A 21,041-nucleotide genomic window follows, 5' to 3' on the forward strand; every position below is an offset into this window, starting at 1 on the left:
CCCCGCCTGAAAAAAAAAATATATATAAGAAACTTCCTTCCAAATTTCTCGTTGTTTCCTCGCTCCCTCCCTCCATCCCTGGGCCCGTATACGCCATGGAATGACGCGCGCTGGACGAGCTGCTTTGCACGCGCTTTTTGAAAGCTTAAGCGCCTATATTGTTATTAGTAAATGCCGGCTGCAAATTCCTAATTACAATCATGGTACTAACTGGCATAACTAAAATAAACATCAAAAACTGGTTACCCAGCTTGCTAAACATGATTAGGTTGTTTCTAGATGATAACCAACACTTGGAATAATACGCTGCAGACGCCATCTTTATACCCAATTCCCTGATACACCTGATTTATAGTGAGTACATTTCCCGCATGAGCGTATGCTGCCTATATCGTCAGTGCAGCTACCCTGCCATAGCAGTCGTAGAAAAAGAAAAGTTAGGAAACGGATTCTCTGCAAGTGAATAATAACAATAAAAAAAAAAAGTGGCATCATATACACCGGTGCAAGTAAACATTGGAGCTGCTCACGGCCCACTATCGCGCGCAAGATCCTCCTTTCATGGTCACATCGACCACCGGACTGCCATCGACCGACGGACTGACCTGCGTGTGACCTGCGATTGCACACGCAGGTCGATGCACCATTTCGTACAGTGCAAGTCTAGCGAAAGGCATATCGCTTTCTTATGCACTTTTATAAATGTACAATTTGCAGTTACGTCCGTCAATAAACGCTGCGACATGTCGCAAAGGCTAACTGTCAAAGCGCCCTAATATTTCACTTCGCGATGACACCGACTCAGACAGCGTATATAAGCATTGACATTTGTCAATACATGAGCCGGACTGTTAGCCGGCAAGTACCAAATTATCCCGGTTCGCACTGCTTTATTATTCTAGTAATCTCTTATCTATCTCTTTAATTCACTTAAGCTACGCACATTTTCCGCGTGTTTATTTTCGCTGGTTTTAAATATAATGTTTGCTTCTCATACCAAAAGTTTCGTATTGTGATATACAGTCCACTTCGCCATTCGTCTAGCGGAAGGATAAAAAACAATTAACGGAGAAGAGAATGACTAGAGTTGACCGCAGTAATCGTGCGGTTTAGTACCCAATTGTAGCGCGCCAATCTGAGTCATATAAACGGATGCAGGAAAGTCCTCAGTGGATCGCAGCAACAAGGAACGACATATTATCGTACACTCTCTTGCTCAGAAGCTGTAAGCAGGAGTTGACGTCAATATCACGAGCGAAAAACCATTCAACGCTTCAGCTATAGAATCATTAGAATCATCGCATGTGCAACGACACGTCGTTGCCACGCATCTTCAACGAAGGCACCTAGAAGGCATACCACTCCTGTCGGCTGCCATGTCGGAGCGCGCGCTCGTCGTCGATGTTATCGGCATAGCCCGGCATGAGATGTCTGATTGAGAAATTACGTAGTGACGAGGAGTAGACACAGCCAGTTGCAAAGGATTTAATTCCAGTTCGTTTCAGAAAGAACGCCATGCTGCGTGCCATTCTAAACAACATGGATTAGATCATTAAAGGCCAACTCCGGAGGTTTTTTGACATTCGAATATTCTAGTAAAAATTTTGCCATACGTTCTCCTCTTCGTCCTGACGCATTTTCCAAAATTTGGGCGCCGTACGATAATTCATTCACGCGCAACACGGCTTTAAGATATGCCGTTTTCATGGCTTAAGTTGAGAGTATTTTTGCGGGCAACAGTGAGTTTCTGACGTCACAAACAGTATACCGGCGTTACTGTTAACTTCCCGCGTGATCATGAAATTGTGAGGCTTATATTGAACTACCTCAGACATTTTATGCAGTGCGTCATGATTTCCCTACTTTATTTTCACCATCCAGCGCACGGACGAGTGTTTTTCTAATACTGAGTGTGACGTCACCATTTCGTCAACTGGGACGTCGTTTCTGGCGGCGAAATCAGTTTCGGTTTCGATTTGCTGTTTTTCTTTTTTAAAAATACTTCTAATTGGAATTTCGAAAAACGGTTTTTTGTGTTGGAGTCAGGACATGCCGAGGAATGCAATTGAACGAAAACACAAAATGATGAAAAAAACAACGGAGTTGCCCTTTAACTCCAAAACCACAGTGACGACTAAAAACGGGCTTGAAGAGCTCTATAGGTTGCAAGTCAAATATGGATACCGGCGGCAACGCGTGCACGCCGCACTGACGCAGGTAGTATACATAACATTGACGTTGCCTTTTAATTTCCCCATAGAACAGCAGTGAAGGGAAAGGCTTGCCTCACTTTCTCCACCAAGCTTCGCTTCCCAAGGCATCCGCTGACACCAGCGAAAAAACAACAACAAAAGATTGAGGGAACAGAACTCACGTGTCCCTGCTTGTCCATTTCGTTGTTGGTGAGTTTGACCTTCTCGAAGGAGACGACTTGCTTGCGCAGCTGGTCCCCCGTGAAGGGGCAGTCGGGGTGCGCGTAGAGACGCGCCGGAGACGGCGGGTCCGCCTTGCCGGCCACAAGCCACGACGAGCGGTGGTACGCGTACCGGTACCGCTTGTTGTCCACCGGGACGATGTCCAGAAGCACAATGTACCGAGCGTCGGGCTGCACTCCGGAGAAGGAAACTCGTACGGTAGGGAACATCCTCCTGCAGCGCAACAGATAGTCACGTTGTAACCACATCATGGGCTTGAAAATCGAAAGTGGCATTGCCGCCGGCCTCATGTAATACCCCTTCAATGGGGCCTTTGAGGTTGAAATAAATAAATAACTAAATAAATTGCCATGAAATCTCAGATGACGCAAAAAAGAATAATCAGCAGGAACATCACTAAAGTGTTAAACAGTGACAAGCTAGAATATTCCTCGGCTGTGTAAGCAGTTTGCTACAAGAGTCGTCGTGCGAGTTTCTGTTCGCTTGTCAAACCCGCGCGGTCGAAAGTGTCAGATGCGTGATACGCGACGACGCTTCCCAGGCTCGGCATTCAAGTTGGAAAGCCTAGCGGATTTAGCAAGGAACGTTTTCAAAAAGTAAAACATGGCTTACTTTTGCGTTTGCATTGCATCATCCTACAGGAAGCCTTCTAAAACAACACTGCACTTAGTATATAAACTCTCTCCGCATGGAAATGAAGCGCCAGTTCCGAGTGCCTTTCTTTGAGATTTCGGCAGACTCTAAAGGCCCCGCACTGTCAAAATTACCGCGAAGTTCTTTGTCTCGCAGTTTAATTGCAAAATCAACAGATTATTACCCCCCCCCCCCCCCCCCACACACACACACACACGACACGCACGCAAAACAAAGAAACAAGCCATGACAGCGTAGTGTTCTAAGCTGGATCTGCAGCCCCAAGCTTACGGCTAATCATACTGGCACGTCACGACAGTAGAGGTTTTGCGAAAAGATCTGCTTATATATTTTATTTCCGGTCGCCCATCTTCTACAGTGCATACAAGCGTGCCGGCGTGGATTAGGAGGTCATCAAAAAGCTTGACAACATTTTTTTTTATCTTAGGGAAGGGGGAGGGGGGGAGGGCTTGAAACGAAACAAAAACCCATAAATTTCCAGTCGATGTTATCGACATAAGAACGCACTAACGTGCATCGCAAGGCCATATGAAATTTGACAACAGTATTTTTTTTTTCTTTTTTAAGCTTGAAGTGCAAACGAAAGCATACGTTCACAATCGGGTTTCTCACACGCGCGTGGCACTACGTCCAGATATAGAATGTACAAGTCAATTTAGCAAGAGTATGAAACAGAGCTGCCCCTTCTGGGAAAGGGGTAAACAGTGTTCTAGTCGGCGGAAGAAAATATGAGCATACGTTCTTCCAAAAGGCGTCCAGTGACAGACGCAGGCACGAAGCGATCCAATATTACCAGTGACTTTCACTGCATCGTGAATGAAGCTTTCGTGGTCATGTATTGTTCATGAGCTAATAACCCTGCCATTAATTCTCATAGTTTCTCGGAGCTTGGTCGAGTCGGAGAACGTTTGCTCGTTGGAGGGACGAGTTTTGCTGTCGGGGCGGGTGAGGCGCTAACGGCTTGTGCTCCAGGACTCCAAGGGCTTGTGCTAGGAGTCACTGGTCAGCGCAGCGGCAGCTCAGGGGTGGGACTGGAGTGGCGAGTGTAGGCCCTCATCTCGGGACAGGCCCAGGCAGTGTGATAGAGAGTCGGAGTGCCACCATAATCGGAAAGGAGAAGTGGGAGTGTTGGCAGTCTTCTGGGTGGTGTTGGTGGAGGTTGGGGTATGTGCTTGTTTGGAGCCTGCGCCGGGAGACCGATTCCTCACGGTTGGGCTCCTATGTGGATGTGGGCAGTAGCACTATATCTGGAGTGAGGATCGCCTCGCCAGAGGACAGACTGGCTCAGAGGACATGTGCTCAAGCGCAGTCGTGGGCTCGCAGGCTACCCTACAACGATTCGTGGCACGGGGTCCAGGTAATAGTAACCGTGCCAAAAAGTGAAGAGGTGGTTAGAACGCGGTATGTATACCGCGGTGGAAAGTCGGCCTTCGCTGAAGATGAGGCAAGCCTTCATCGGAGCCAGCCTCAGGATGTCGTGAATATCATTGGATATGGACAGCATGTTTACGTGACACATCTCCTGTACCAACCTATTTCACAGGGCGAACCGTCGCAAACAAGCACATTCTTACCAGATAAGCGATGTTCGCCTTATTTTGAACATGGCTGATTTCCCCAGCACAGGCTGAACTGGCCATTCTAATAATAACGAGCGGTCCCTGATTTGCAGAAAGCGAATCATTTCCGCGGCGGCAAATTTTCATCAAAGTGCGTGCACTATACAAAACAAGGTCCCAAATATAGCGCCATTCTAGCACTGCTGTGGAATTGGATTTTATGATTTACTCTGTGACTCCATGCAAACCTAAAAATGCAAACAGTGGGGGCATTGGTTTCCAATAATAGCTTGCGGCCTTTACGTGTGGCGGTGCGAAGCTTTCTGGGCCTGTGGGTATATCTAAATTATAGGTAACAGACAAACTGCCATTTGAAGGTAACGTTCGTCCAGTCCGCCCAACTCGGCGTTGGGCGGCAACCATAGATCACGGCGAGATAAGTATGCACAACTACCCAAAATTGAATACAAGGTCAAAATAGAGAGGTTTTTTCTCAGTAAAGCTTAATGACACTGCCAGAAAGCGGAAGACGACGTGAAACGACTCGGCGGTGCGTCCTTATCGCGCTCTGCCTCGGCTAGCTCTGACGGCCTTGTTTAAGATTTCCGCGTCTTATCTCAACCGGGGGGACTGGCGGAATTGGATTTGTGTTTGGTGTGCTGGTAAACGTCCACAACTTTTCTCTAAAGGCATATACGCCCAACTTGACGCAGTGAAACTACAGCAACGTGACGAGGCTCCCAAGACGACAATCGGAATTGTAATGGGAGTGCACTTTGCAGCCACATGGCGGGATCAGTCGAAAGGGAGAGGAAACGAGCCTCCACGAATAACTGACGTGCGATTTTTAGCTCAAACCGGGCTTGCGGCTCTGAGCCCTTAGTCCGGATCACTGGTTGCCCTTCCTACGTCGTGGCACGCGGAGCACGCTGTCGGAGGAAGGAGGGGCAGTACCGAAAGAAAACACGGGGCATCTTCTGCGACGCTCGAGCGAGCCGTGGGTTGCGTTTTCCCTGCCGCGACCGAAATGAGCGCGGCTTTATCGATCGCGCCGCCTTCTCGAACATTGCGAGGGTCGTTTCAAGAACGCACGAGCAGCGTGACGCAATCGGCGACGCTTCGAACGGAGGATCTGTCCGCGAGGAATGCTGTCGGCGACTCCCACGGAGCGCGCCCAGCGAACTGGTCCCGGGAATGCCCCTCCTCTCTCGCTAGACGAGCCGGAGCTGTCGTGCGCGCGCTCTACACCTGAGAATGCGAGATGCCAGATAAACTGCTGACTCAGAGGTCCATCGCGCTTCACCGCGGGCCGATGCTTATCGGTTGCTGGCCAGCCGGACGCGATGGGCCACCTCCCCGACATGGCGATGGTGACACCTGACAGCGCCCTGACAAGGGGCCACGGCGGAGGGACGCACCCGCCGGGGGTCTGTTCGCACCTCGCCGCAAACGTGCGCATCGGCTGCTTCGCGCACGGGCTCGCCGACTGCGGGCCAGACAGCGACGCACAATAGTGAAGACTCGTCCCTGCCCGCCGACTCGTCGGAGCATCCGAGCGCACCTCTCGTAACATCCATGCATGCGCGTGTTCAAGCGTGCGTGCCGCTTCGCACGTATATGCACGTGCGTGCCTCGTTTAGACCGTCTTTCTGAGCGTGAAATTGGGTGCCGTGACTAAAAAAAAAGAGGGGGGGGGGGGGGAGGTTATACTTAACTGCCCACAACAAAACGGTAAGAAAATGATGCGCCGTTCTATAAGGCCACGCATATATACGTGTCCCATATTGTGACACACCCTTGCCTTGTACCTGGGCGCCCCAGTGTTTCGGCTGCCTTGTAAGGACTGGCAAAAAGAAAAAGCGAGGCACGGGAAGGAAGAAAAAGAGATCCATCGGATCGCTTTTCGCAGTGCTCCCGCGGCGTAGCGCGTTCTTTATCGTGTTCTTGCCGCGCGCGTTGTACAGGGCGTATTTTATTTCCCTCGCGCGCGGCGAGCGTTACAGCCGTGCGTGCGCGCTCTCCGGGGTGGTCTCCTCCGGCTGCAGGCGGCTCCCTCTTTTAGAACTCGATCCCCAAGATCTGCAGGCAGTTTCCATTTTCTCTATTCTTTTTACTAGCCTCCCCATAATACACATGTATATTAGCCACCCCATTTTTACCCTCCCCCGGGAGAATTTCTTTTTTCGCTTCTGGACCAGAACATCGGGCCGCGAGGGAAACGGCGCACCGCCCTTCTGTGGGCGTCTGTCCGTGAGATCAACCCCATGTCATGTTTCTTTTGGCATTCATGCGACATTAATGGCCGGCCGGGGTATGCACCGGTCCAGATTCCTTTTTAACTCTTTCTTTTTCGTCGTTGCATGCGATATTGCAAAACCACTCGCATATGTTTCCAATCAAATGCTGTCACTCGCTATACTTCCACAGAGGTTAATAATTGACCAAGTTACTTTAAATACGCAAGAGAAAAAATACAACGAACTTAAACAGCTATCGACCAATTTCAGCCTGATCACTCCGACCACTCTTTTTCAAAATGGAAGGACATGTCCTATATATGAACAGTTCATGAACAGTTCAATAATTGTTTACCATCCAAGAAAGCAATTCCTCTAACAGCAGTACGAATTTGAGAAGCTATAGGTAAATCGACCGAAATGCCACTACTGCGCATTAAAGACAAAATCGTCCATAATATTGAAGCCACGTTATTTACAGTCGGCTTCTACTTAGATTTTCGGAAGACATTTAGTTATCCGGCACAGCACCTTGCTTAGCAAACTCGAAGCTTATGCTTAAGGGGCACTGCACAGACTGTTGTAATTATTTGCATTGTAAGTTCCAGTCCACCTGAATGCGTGGCGCTGTATCGGAGAAATGTAACATTAAATACGGCCGTCCTCAGGGCTCCATGATAGGTCCATTGTTATTTATTGCGCATGTAAATGACATCGTTAAAATCTCGACAGTTGGTGAGGTATTGACGGTGATGACACAAGTACGTTTTTCTTTTTTTTTTTTCTTTCTCTGGAGCCAGTGAGGAGCTCGAACCGTTGTCAAATTCTTGATTCTGGTTGCATTAGCTCCCTGTATGGGTGTCTATGAACCAGTTGCAAATAAATATAAACAAAACTAAAATAATTATATATTCCACCAAAAACTAGCGCATTAAAAAAATGGAGGCCGTAGCTATGGTGATGAATATTGCTTCAGCGTGTAGATCATCATCCGTTCTAGGTGTAACTTTTCAATTAGATCTATAACAGTCACGCATTCTTTGAAATTTTCCCAGCTATAGACTCGAAACGCAGTTATGCTCACTTAAACATTCCCCCTTCAATTATTGCCCCTTAGCATGAGGGAACTGCAAACAAAACTGAGGACAGACTATCAGCATTACAGCGAAGGACGAATGGAACAAAATAAAAAGAAAGTTTAAACACGGAACATTCATGGAAACGCATAATATTCTACTTTTTTAAAGAGATTGAGAAAACTATCTCTATATTACATATTTTCAGAAGTATCCAGTAATTACAAAAATTTATTAATCATTGCCTAAAAAGATAGTCTGGCCACGTTGCGTAGGACTTTCATCGTTGTAAAGAAACCATGAACATATTATGGTAAATTGACAATCGATCGCCAAGCATAACATTATGCAATAATTATCTGGATGTCCTCGAGATTGCACATTCATCGAAATTCGAAATTTCGAAGTCCGAACTTAATCTCTCTTTATTTCAGATTCGGTCATTGAAATGTTATCGTATCCGGATTTTAAAGCTGTATGAAAATGTAAATTTTGGTTTGGTTTGTGGGGTTTAACGTCCCAAAGCGACTCAGGCTATGAGAGACGCCGTAGTGGAGGACTCCGGAAATTTCGACCACCTGGGGTTCTTTAACGTGCACTGACATCGCACAGTACACGGGCGCCTTGCGAAAATGTAAATTTTAATAAATTTGGTTGTTCTGTGTTTTGAGTTTCAATAACATGCCTCGCGTGCACTTTTTGAGCGGTGATATTTGTTATAGTTGCATCTGTATGCTTGCTGTAATCATGTATAATATTTATTTATTTATTTATTTATTTATTTATTTATTTATTTATTTATTTATTTATTTATTTATTTATTTATTTATTTATTTATTTATTTATTTATTTATTTATTTATTTATTTATTTATTTATTTATTTATTAAGGTGTAAATCGAGCGAGACATTGCTGCAGGGAGATGTCACAGAGGGGAAAAAACGCGAACAATGGTTGAGAGCAAGGTATCACTGCTAGAAAAGCACTGTGCCCTTGGAGCAACACGAAGAACGGAATCTTAAGTTGAGGTGTGATTAAATGCACATACGCTACAGAGGTAGGTTTCGACAATACGAGAGCTGGAGTTATTATGTACTAATTAGCGTTGTACTAATTGGGAGAAGGACTCGCAGTAAGTATGGGTATTACAAAGTGAGCGCTGGTACTAGTTAGCGTTTAATGCCTGTCGGTGGTTAATACCAGTTACAAGTAGTACTAGATAGTGATTGTACAAGCTAAGAGCGACTGGGAATCGTGGTTAGGAGAGGGGCCATCAAAGTGGCTCCCAAGAAGCCGCATAGCAGCTGCAAAGCAACAGGAAAAGAAAAAGGCAGCGGCGTGATAATGCCAGCGCACTGCCATCGCATAATGTAGATTGCGCACTCAAATAACAGTTTTTCCCTAATATATCGCTCATGATCAAAAACGCAGCTGAACAGCCGACAAACAGAAGAAAGACACACATTCACAGACGGTGCTGCTCATAGTTCATGGCGTGTGGAAAGCTGAGCGCACAAGACTCGCGACCTGGCGTGCTTCCTGAGGCTCCCCCCTCCCCCTCTACCCTTGTTCAGTGCTCTGTCAGAACGAGCACAACTAGTAGCACGCGAGGTGCGTTTATGCCCGCCATTATAGAGTTCAACGAGAAAAAAAAATATTATGGGCATACCCTGCCACCGCGGGCGAGTAACCAGGGCAGCATACTCAAATGGGGAAAACAATAAATAAACAAAGGACAATGCGACAAGGTCGCCCATGTATACTTTCCTTCAATTCGTTCATGATATTTTTTTTTTTTTTCTGCGCTACTGCGATTTAATACGACGCTGCGTACCGAACCCGCGAGTCTCCTCTGCAAGCTTCAACGGCGAACTGCGCATGTAAGAAAGAGGCTGGGGCTGCCGCTGTTGCTTAGAATTTATCGTATACGCTTTTATCGGTATCTTATCGATAGATGCTTCTGCGAGTTGAATTAATGGCCGCGACGAAACGAATAACCGCAGTCTCATTTGTTGTCCCGTATACACAAATCGCAGATACAGAGATTACCCTTCTTGTTTTCGCGTACGCTCGGCCGGTAGCGAGCGCAGGTCCGCGACGCGAGAGAGCAGCCTGGCGTCGCCGTTGCCCGCAGCTCGTCCAGCGCCCACTCGAACTTTACCTAGCAAGCTGTATGGCAAGCTTCCTCCCCGACGAGCCACGGGGCGGGGCACCCCGCGGCGACGCCACAATGTTCGCCCACAGAGAGAACTTAAAAATCGTGCCGCCAGGAGTTTTCTCACGCCTTCGAGGCGTCCGAGACGGGGAGAAAGACCTGTTAGGAGATAGGGTGCGGGGTTGTCATTGACTTCGCGATGACAGAACGAGATTACGGCTTCCCGGGAGCCGCGAGCGCATTTACATTAATGAAGGGCGCGCGCGCAACGAGAGGCCATGATAGCTATCGAAGGTTTCGACATGCAGGCCCCGCGCTCCGCCGCCGGCTCTGTGCGACAAATCGGCGCATCCCGCCAGCCGCCGCCCGCCAGGGGGCTCTGTCTGAGGAAACGCGGGAGGAAACATTCGTTTCACTAGGCAGCGGCGTTGACGCGAGCGCGTCGCGCGGGCGCAGTTCGCGTTATCAGACTGGTTGCGTAAACAATACGCTCCTTCTCCGCACCTTGGCGGAGAGGTGCCTGTTCCGCCGAACCCGATCCCGCATTCTGCCAGCTGTTGCGCAAAGCGACGCCTCTCGCATTATTCGGTAGCGAGCACATCCGCCTCCTTTAATTCTTAGTCTCTCGGCGCAACCGCGGAAGCTGCGCAACGCCCTGTGCGCAGATGTGACGACAACGTGGTGCGCGGATATTCTTTTCATTGAGCAACGTGTTGATACAAGAACATTTTTTTCATCATTTCGTATAATACGTTCGTGATCCCCGTAGAGCTGCCGCTATTTCCTTTCTGTAGACGCGCCACAAGCTTCGCCACATCTTTGTATCTCAATAATAATATTTCTCTTGTTCGTCGATCCTCTTCTCGACAGAATGAGGCAATGGCTGTTGCCAAACGATCGGTGTGAATATAGTTTCGATTTCATATCCATATAGAAACACATGCCAGTGTTTAGGGCCACCCTGTTATTTTTATAAAGTGGTCGTGGTGCACAGGGCACTATAAGAAGAAATTTAGTGACTCGCTTAAAGCAGAAAAGCCTGTGCCTGCACATCTCAAATCGCTTCTCTTGCGCTCAACTGTATGGACACGTGAAACATACAGACACTTCCTGCACACCACAGCTGCAGACGACAACGAAGGTGAATAATCTGTCTGGCGAAACAACGCTTTCGGCTTAGAGGTGGGTTAACAGCGTCTGCTTGTGGTGTGTATGACGGGCACGACCGCCAGTGTGCGTCGGTGTCGCAAAATAATTTGTCGCGGTCAACATTAATTTTCCTTTGTGCAGTGACAGATGAAGTGGGTGAAGGAAGTGGGAAAACACTCTTGGAGAGTTCAGGAAGCCAGGTGAACAATACCTTGCCGCGTATCAAATAATGCTTGCTCTCGCTGCAGCCTTTCCAGTACAGCTCCACATGTTTGTATGCGCGTGTACAGACGCATTACACTGATCACGCCAGGTGTACACAGGTCAAGCTTCTGCGGCGACGAAGGTCAGTCCCGGGAAAATGCAAGACTGTGCTGTCCCAAGGCTGCAGGATTTATAAAGCGCACATGTCAGTTTTCTCCGTTAATGCCTGACCAGTATGACACATTTACCAAGATGCTTCTCTCTCTCTGTCTATCTATCTATCTATCTATCTATCTATCTATCTATCTATCTATCTATCTATCTATCTATCTATCTATCTATCTATCTATCTATCTATCTATCTATCTATCTATCTATCTATCTATCTATCTATCTATCTATCTATCTATCTATCTATCTATCTATCTATCTATCTATCTATCTATCTATCTATCTATCTATCTATCTATCTATCTATCTATCTATCTATCTATCTATCTATCTATCTATCTATCTATCTATCTATCTATCTATCTATCTATCTATCTATCTATCTATCTATCTATCTATCTATCTATCTATCTATCTATCTATCTATCTATCTATCTATCTATCTATCTATCTATCTATCTATCTATCTATCTATCTATCTATCTATCTATCTATCTATCTATCTATCTATCTATCTATCTATCTATCTATCTATCTATCTATCTATCTATCTATCTATCTATCTATCTATCTATCTATCTATCTATCTATCTATCTATCTATCTATCTATCTATCTATCTATCTATCTATCTATCTATCTATCTATCTATCTATCTATCTATCTATCTATCTATCTATCTATCTATCTATCTATCTATCTATCTATCTATCTATCTATCTATCTATCTATCTATCTATCTATCTATCTATCTATCTATCTATCTATCTATCTATCTATCTATCTATCTATCTATCTATCTATCTATCTATCTATCTATCTATCTATCTATCTATCTATCTATCTATCTATCTATCTATCTATCTATCTATCTATCTATCTATCTATCTATCTATCTATCTATCTATCTATCTATCTATCTATCTATCTATCTATCTATCTATCTATCTATCTATCTATCTATCTATCTATCTATCTATCTATCTATCTATCTATCTATCTATCTATCTATCTATCTATCTATCTATCTATCTATCTATCTATCTATCTATCTATCTATCTATCTATCTATCTATATATATATATATATATATATATATATATATATATATATTATTTGTTTTACAACATTATGTTTGTTCAGAAACAGACGGCAAGATCAAGTTTTTCATGAAGGGTATATGGATCCCAATCATCAACGCCTCTTCTTTATCTCTCCAATTGATCCGGTGCTGCCCCGCTGCGGCCTCTGTATCTTCGCAAACTCCATATTATATCACACGCCCAACTAACTTTCTGCCGCTCCTGCTACGCAAATTTCTTTCCCTTGAAACCCACTCAGTTGCCCCTGACGACCATCGATTATCTTGTCTTTGAATAACATGCACTGCCTATCATTTTCTTGATTTCGACCATAGAATGTCAGTAACTCGATTTTTTTGCCTGATACATTCTGCATGCGCTCTTCCTCCCTCTAGAAGATGCATATATACCATTCGCCCTTCCGCCCCGCCATGGTAGTGCAGTGGTTAGGGCGCTCGACTACTGTGCCCGAGGATGCGGAATCGAACCCCGGCAGCGGCGGCCACTTTCGATGGAGCGCCCGTGTGCTTTACGATGTCAGTGCACGTTAAAGAATCCCAGGTAGTTGGAATTTATGGAACCCTCCACTACGGCGTCGCTCATAGCCTGAGCCATTTTGGGACGTTAAACCCCATAAACCAAACTCAACCACTGCCCCTTCCGTAGCTTGTCGCGTTATCCAATATTTCGTTAATTACCGTTTCTGCCCACCGGTGAGTAACGGGTATATTACACAACGCTTTATCGCTCGGGACACTGGTATAAGTTCCTTGGCATGGTTAGCAAACACCTGCCAATGCGCTCCACTCATTTCTTATTCGTCTAGGTATTCACCACCGTTCATACTTAACCAGCCAAAGGACGAGACACAGGAAAGAAGAGGACAGGACAAGGCTCGTCCTTTGGCTGGTTAAGTATGAACCCCCACCAACGTGCCCAGTCGTCAACCTTGTTGAAATTCACCACCGTGGTCCTGATATGCGGTCACTACTTGCCCTAAGTATGTGTTTCTTCGATTTCTAAGCGCCTTCCTACCTATCAAACTACTAATCTCCAGACAACGAAACAGTACTAAAGTTTTCTGACTATTATAAATTTTTTAGACTTATGCACTTTCCTACTTTACTTGTCTATGAAGTTAATTGTGCCTTGCTATTTGTCCCATGGGTTACTTAGCAAAGGAATGTCGTTGGCGAATCGCAGATTACTAATTTTGGACTGTAAAACATTTATTTCGTCAGGAAAGGCAGAATGCAGGTGATCCGTGCTAGGTGGCTATCAGTCGACGGCTGACAGCGACTTGAGTAGCCCATTCATAGACCCGGGTTTGAACACCCATGTCTGACCTTATCAAGTGTTGATAAGGTCAGACATGGGTGTTCAAACCCGGGTCTACTCTCTACTCTAAGCTCTCAAACCCGGGTCTAAGCTCTACTCTCGAGCAATGGAAGGCCGTACGGCCTTCCATTGCTCGAGAGTAGAGCTTGTATTAGAGATTTCGAGGCGGCTCCTTTCTACAGTTCCACAATGTGTGATCATAAGTGGCTATTTCACCACATAATGTACATTCCGGGTCGTAATCACCGGCGTGGAACTTTGACAACAGGTCTGGAGTCATTAAGGATCGCATCTGGAGTCGCCTCCAGGTGGTCCCCTGCTCCTTATCTAAGGCTAAGTTGTCTGGAGAGGGGAATCCTCTTTTCAAGCTTAAGATATGTAGTAATGTCATGAAATAATGCTAGGCCGTCCTTCGAGAAACACCCAGTAACTACCGCGCCCCCTGCTCGGCTAACGAATCCCCGAGCTTTGGTGTGTGCCGCTTCGTTACCGGGGTTCCCCGAGTGAGCCGGGACCCATATCAATTCAATAATTCTGTCTAAGTCCTTGGTTTGACCCACTATGCATGCTCATTGCTGTCTGAAAAATTCTGCCCCTCGCGTAAATGCGTATAGCGAATTTAGAGCCACTAAGTATAGTGGTAACTTCGGTGTTAACGATGGCTAGGGCGATTGTCGCCTCTTCTGCCATTGCGTGCCCACCGCCGCTAGTGCGAACGCTTGTTCCTGTTGATATTCTACGGCATCTACATATACCACATGTTCATCTTGGCTGTATATATTTGCCTTGTAGAGCTGTTGCCCTACCTCTCCTCCCCTCGTGGTGAGCAGGATGCATATTCTTAGGCAGTGACTTGACTCTTCTTGCCTAGACGATGCGTTTAGGGGTCTGTGTTTTGGTATCTCGTGGTGGCAACTCACTGCCTAGTCCTAAACGATCAAGTATGATTTTTTCTGCTTTAGCAAGGGAAAGCCGGCCTCGTTGCGTCGTTAAGTGTGCCTCCTTAAGTTCATCTAAGGTGTTGTGTACTGCAGGAGTCTATCGGTGGAGGTACAGTTCGGTAGCCCTAATGCTATATACCTAGCATGCTTGTCGAATTATATATCCTCTACTTTGGCTTTTTTAGTACTGCCTAACTTTAGGCACGGGAGTGCGTTGAAAAACAAGCTTAATACAAAGGCTTTACTATTCTGCAGAGTACTTTCTCCTTCACTCCCATTCTTTTTCTCGCAATTCGTCTAAATAGTCTTCTTGTTTTTCCTGTTCGACTGAAAGAAGAGTCCCAGGATTCTTATAGTTTTAACTTCCTTTTCAGGGAGCCCTTCCACCCATATGTTAAGAGGAGGCGGAGGTTTGTAATTTTTGCCTCGAGGACCTCTTGGTTTGTCTCTCATTACGAATAATTCGGACTGAGAGGGCGAGCAGGTTAGCCCTCCTTTGCCTGCCAGGTCTTGTATTAATGGAAGATACCTTAGTAGTCTGCAAATGAATGAAACATGTGATTCGCAGATTACTAAGGTATCCCCATTAACTCTTATCCCCAACTGTTTCCAACATGCCTCTGAATATATCCTGTAAGCAAGCAGTGAATAGCACTGGAGAGATCCTGTCTAAAAACGTGTTCCTGGTGATCGCCAGCAATCGATGAGGGCGACACCTCCCCATGCGCTCACTTCCCGATTACGTCATCGGGGCTTGCTGAGTGCGCCCACCCATTGGATACTCCCCAGTGCACGCGGGCGGGACTGGGCGTTGTGGGGCGCACGGTTGAGACTTTTTTTCTTCACTCGCTCTGCGCGTCGGCGTACGTCGAGTTGAAGAGGGAGAGAAGGACCATCATTTTCAATCGCCAATATGTTCGGTGCTAATGAAGCTAGCTTAAAATTTTTGAGTTGCTATGGGGACTGATGGCATACCAATTGATCGTGCACGTTTTGTTGTTTTAATAAATAGGTTTTCATGGACCCGTTAAGAATCGACACGATGGCGCCTTTAACACCACCCATTTATTATGCGGCTACCTTTATTTTTTTGTTTAAGCTTCTTTTTTTTTCGGGGGGGGGGGGGGGGAAAGAAGGGGAGGTATTTGTTTAACTTCTCAGTGGACACCTACATTTACCAGCTGTACATATGTCGTCGGTTCGATCGAATCCCTGCCGCAGACTACTCTCCAACTTGACTGACAGGCAACTGATAAATGGGAACCGAAATTGTTTGGCACCACCCTGGACACTGCACAAAAAACAGTTGTGTCGCAATTTTTGTATGAAGTCATCACGTAGGTATTTTCCCCGACACCGTTTTCCTCAATTCTGGGTTACAGCGACGGTGAAACTATTCCGACCAAACGAGATGAATACGCTTCGCGTAGTACTATATGAACAAAACAAGCGCTTAATTTCAAGAGGAGAAAGAGGACGTTCCTACAAAGAACTGAACCATGTGCAAATAGGTCACGGCGAAAAATTATCTTCTCCGAGCATCCGCCTGCGTGCTCAGCGCGAATGTCGAGCATTTGTGGACAAATACCGCAGGTCATGCACTGAGATTCTATCAAGGGAACATTCACGTCTTGAGGTGGTCTATCGGAGCGACCGCGGTCCGAAGAAGGTGAAGTAATGCCAGTTTACAGCTGGTTGCGGACACATTCTCGCATGGCGGTGGGAAGAACCTGCGCAGGGAGCAATGTTTCGACGCAGATCCGCGATGAGAGGCGCCTTCTAGAGTCCGCTTGTTTCGAATTTCGCAGGCACCTAAAGGAACACGCGGCGCAACATATGGTGCGTGCGTCCACGGCGCGATGAAAGTGCTCCGCGGCCCATGTCGCGGCGTCGCGGGCCTGGGAGCCCACCCAGCCCATTGTGCGTCGCGCGCCCAGGGGCGGTCCGCGATCTGGCCGTCGGCTGCGAGCCGAGGGATCAGTTTCGTTTCCGTTTGGCCGCCTTTGTGCTGCCCGAGCGCACGCAGTGGCCAGTGGACGCCGCGGGCCGGTATAAATCAGCGCGTTTTTCACGCCCACAAAAGACACGGTCGCCGCAGCCGACCGGCGCCGGGATCGTATTACACGCAGGTTACCAGACAAACCGATGCTCTCTCTTTCTCAAGTCAACGGGAACATCACAGCAACTCACAGCTTGCCATTTCTCATTTGCGAACGTTTATACTGTTCAACAGGGCGTGAATGCAATCGTCAACTGTTACCGCGGAGAGGGCCGCCCGCCCCCTCCTCCTCCCAGGACATTCCCGACCGCAGCGGACGCCACAATAGTGGCTTAATGAACCGACACCGTTTTTGAGGCAAGAGTGCTGCCCTTCGGGACGCGCTGGTTGACATTGTGGACGTTCACACCTCCCCGCGGCCTTTGTTGAGTGCCTCCAAGTGGGCCCCTTTGTCGCACGGCCGGGACAAGCGCGCCGCCGGGAGCTCTGATGAAGCCCCCCCCGCGCGCTGCTAGTGGAGGGGGTCGACGCCGGCATATGGCCCGGCGGCCATTGTGGCGTGCTCTCCCTCTTGTGCGAGCCGCCGCCGCCACGGGACGCTCGGGAGCAGTGGAGAGCGCGCGCGGAACCGGCTAATAACCGACAACAACGCTGGCGGCAGCTAACAAGAGCGCGCCGCCGACTGCGCAAGAGCCGCCGCGACGAGCGGCCGCAAGGTGCCGCCGCTGAACGTCGGTAGCGCCACAAAAGCCGCCGTGCACGCCACTCGAAGCTTCTCTCGCTTTCTTTTTTCGCTCCATCCGGCGCGCCGTTCTTTTTCTTTTCTACCCCATTTCTCCGCTTCTTCGTTTACGCGTTTTATATTAAAAAAAAAAAAAAGGAAAATGAGGAAACAAAAGTGCTCCCTTCAGCGACCAGAGCGCTCTTCCTCAAGAGAGCCTCCGCACTTCATACTTGTAACAAGCTGTGTCTCCGCTGACGTCGATTCCGTCCTTGCGCACACACGCACACGGAGAAAGCCGCGAGCAGGAAGAGAAGCGCGTCTGCTTCCAATTTGTCGTCCGATCCCGAACCAGAGCTCTGGCCCGTCAGTCGCGTTACTCGAGCGGGGCGAAGCCAGGCGCTATTTACCGCCTTTCAGCGTGGCGAAACTGATTTAGCTCGGCGCGCTACAGCGCCTATTTCTGTGCACGTGGCTCTTAGGCGCCGCACAACGACAGGCAATCCATCAAAACGGCTTCTGCGTTGACAGAAACAGACACGCCACGACGAAAACGCCTACACGCAGCAAAAATCGTCATTGGACGAGCTGTGGAAAGGAGGAAACATAATGCCATAGACAAAAAGCAAAAAAAAAAAGAAAAAAAAAAACTCGAGAAACGTCATGAGTGAAAAGGGGCAAACAGCTCACGACTACGACAGATTTGCCTGGTTTCTTTGCTCGGCGCAAATTTATTGCGAGAAAGTGTTAGCGGCATTTAACGGCATTTTTCATCACCCGAGCGCGAGAAACCGTTATCTGCGTTCACATTCAGAGCATCGTCACTAGCAACAGCTGCAACCTAACTCCGCCCCTCACCTCCACTTAACCCTTTTCTGAGCTCTCTATGCTCCACCCCTGCACGCACTTTATCACCGCAAGCTTCCAAATCTCAACCGCCCACCTAACGCAGCAGCCCTCTGCTACGTTTGCGCTCTCCTCGAATCATCTCCGTTGCCTATACAAGCAACCGTGAATGCATCGGCTGTCTTCCAACCCCGTTTCACGTCCTGAGAACGCCAGTTTCGGTTTTCTTTACATCAGCTAGAACGTCATTGACTGTTGTCCGTTCCCTTCACGAATCAGTTATTGAACCTGACAGTCACGTGCGAGTCCCACACTCGCATTGCGTCGCTGCATACTGTACAAGGGCGATGAAAAGAAATGCGAACAGAGCGTCTCTGCGCGCTCCGCTGTTCTAGTTTTTTATTGTTGCACTGGTAGTGGTAACAAAAACGTGCTAGTGTTGGCGGCGATAGCGTGTTTTGTTGCTATACGTACCGGTTAGGTAAAAGCGCGACAAGAAATTCGAACTGCGGAGCGCGTCGGCGGCACTCTGTTCGCATTACGTTTAACCGCAAGAGTATACCACGCCTGCTCCAGAAATAAAGGTTTGTTAATCACTTCGCCATCGAAGGGCGCAGACATAGTCTTCCTCCCCTGTGCATTATACGGTACCATTCATGCGGCACTTTGGCGCCCCCAGCTGAAATGCTCAGCCGATGCGGAGACTAACGACCTCAGGTGTTTAACACTCGCGGGTGTGAACTAGCGACGCTTCCCTGCCGCGTAATGAGCGCGTTTTATTTTCCTTTATGCCGCGTGAGCCTATCTGGGCATTTCCGCACCCCGTTCGGCTGACGTCCCACCAAGCAGCTGGGCTGGCGAGCTCCGAAAACAGGTTATGTCCCGAACACCGCGGACCGTTGGAGCGCCGCTAATGAGAGACGCACCATGCGCCGCATACCTAGATTCTTGAAATATATAAAATCAGATCAGCTTTTTCTCGTTGCGCAAAAAACGTAGGCAGACCGCAAACAAACGCAGATGGTGCACGACGTGAGGCATTTATTAACAGCCCCAGCTTAGCAGTGCAGCGCGAAATGGCTGCTATAGGGTCCCTAATTCTGTCTTACGTGGCTTTGTTCTCCCAACACCTTCGTGCCCTCGTCCGTTATCGGGGTGTGGATATTACAAAATAAATTAACGATGCGGATTGAACCTTCAGGGGCCTGGTGGCGCAGTTGAAGGGAACTTCACACCGAAGCACTTTTAAAGAAAGCTCAGCGATAAGCCCAGTGTAATAAGTAGGGAAGATATTTTAATACCTCGAGAAGGCAGAAAAAGATTTTTGCCAGCCGCGGAATCTGCCACGGGGCACGGAGGCACCTGAGCTGCGGGGGCGGCGAAAACAAAGGGACAGCGAGAGAATAGGAAGAGGAAATAAAAGAGGGGAGCTACAGGGAAAGGACATGGGTATACGGGCGCACAAAAAGTAATAACGGCAATAAAGTCTGTGCATGAACATGACGCCTACCCGCGATTGTTTTAGCCTGACACTGAGTGACCGAAGGTATGCAAACACACGATCTAGCCGGTTAATTACCGGGTTCGTATGCTCCGTCGCGCACATTCAAGTTTCAGGGTTGAATCTGATCATACGGGGGACATGAAATTACTTTTTCAGGCATTATAAAAAAAAATTATTCGCATTCCTCTGCTGGCAGCCGCAATTACAAGAGGATGTGTCTGTGTGCTGCCTTTCAGGAAAATGTTCATATTTTTCACATTCGTCGTCAAACGGACTGCATTCCACGAAATGAGAGAGAAAAAAAGAACAAAGATCTACGGGCAAAGCATGCACGTGACCTAAATCAGGTCAAATTAAATGATGACACTATATATGTAACTGCCTATACCTTGCTGGAGATATCGTAACTAATCAATGAGTTATGCCTTCTCGATCTTTAAACCTAATGCAGGCCCGTTAGTCTGTAAGCTTTATTTTTCCCCTTTTATCCCCGCCAGCGGATGCCTGTGACGTCAAGCTTGCTAGTCGGCAAACAATGTCGCTTGCAGCCCCGTTATTAAAGCTGGCCCTCACCAAAAGGAAAGAGGAAGAAGAAAAAGTTTACTAAGCACATCCTCCTCTATATAGCTACCACATTGTTTCCACTAACATCTTACAAACTTAATTGCCTAAAATCTCGTGTTTTATTTTCAGTGCCGATTAAAAAAATGGCATGTGTTAACGCTACATGCACTCTTTAAAGGTGAAGGGCTCGCTCAACGGGGTTTGGATATGCCTAATACCATCATATCCACATCAGACTTGAGCCTTTTCCGGCATGTTTCCTTTGCAACTACTGCATTAATTTAGTTCGCATGCAGTGTCCTCGCTTCTTTTCGAACCCTGATCACGTTTACGAATAAGCAACGCTGGTTTCCGAAGAACATTACCGAATCGATTGGAAGAGCGTATTCGAAACGACACTCGCAGG

At 47.5% G+C, this 21,041-nt stretch overlaps 1 protein-coding gene across 1 annotated transcript in view; it reads right to left on the bottom strand.

The window, feature by feature from the left end:
- LOC146205504 (uncharacterized) overlaps positions 1 to 21,041 on the bottom strand; it is a 139,957-nt gene that overhangs the window by 14,146 nt on the left and 104,770 nt on the right. Inside the window, exon 3 of the mRNA XM_084590216.1 lies at positions 2,375 to 2,648. Coding sequence (XP_084446342.1) covers positions 2,375 to 2,648 — 274 coding nt within the window. The remainder of the gene's footprint in view (positions 1 to 2,374; positions 2,649 to 21,041) is intronic.

This window comes from Amblyomma maculatum, chromosome 1, assembly GCF_055883805.1.
Source record: "Amblyomma maculatum isolate TAMU_Amacu chromosome 1, ASM5588380v1, whole genome shotgun sequence".
In the NCBI taxonomy this organism is placed as follows: Eukaryota; Metazoa; Arthropoda; class Arachnida; order Ixodida; family Ixodidae; genus Amblyomma; species Amblyomma maculatum.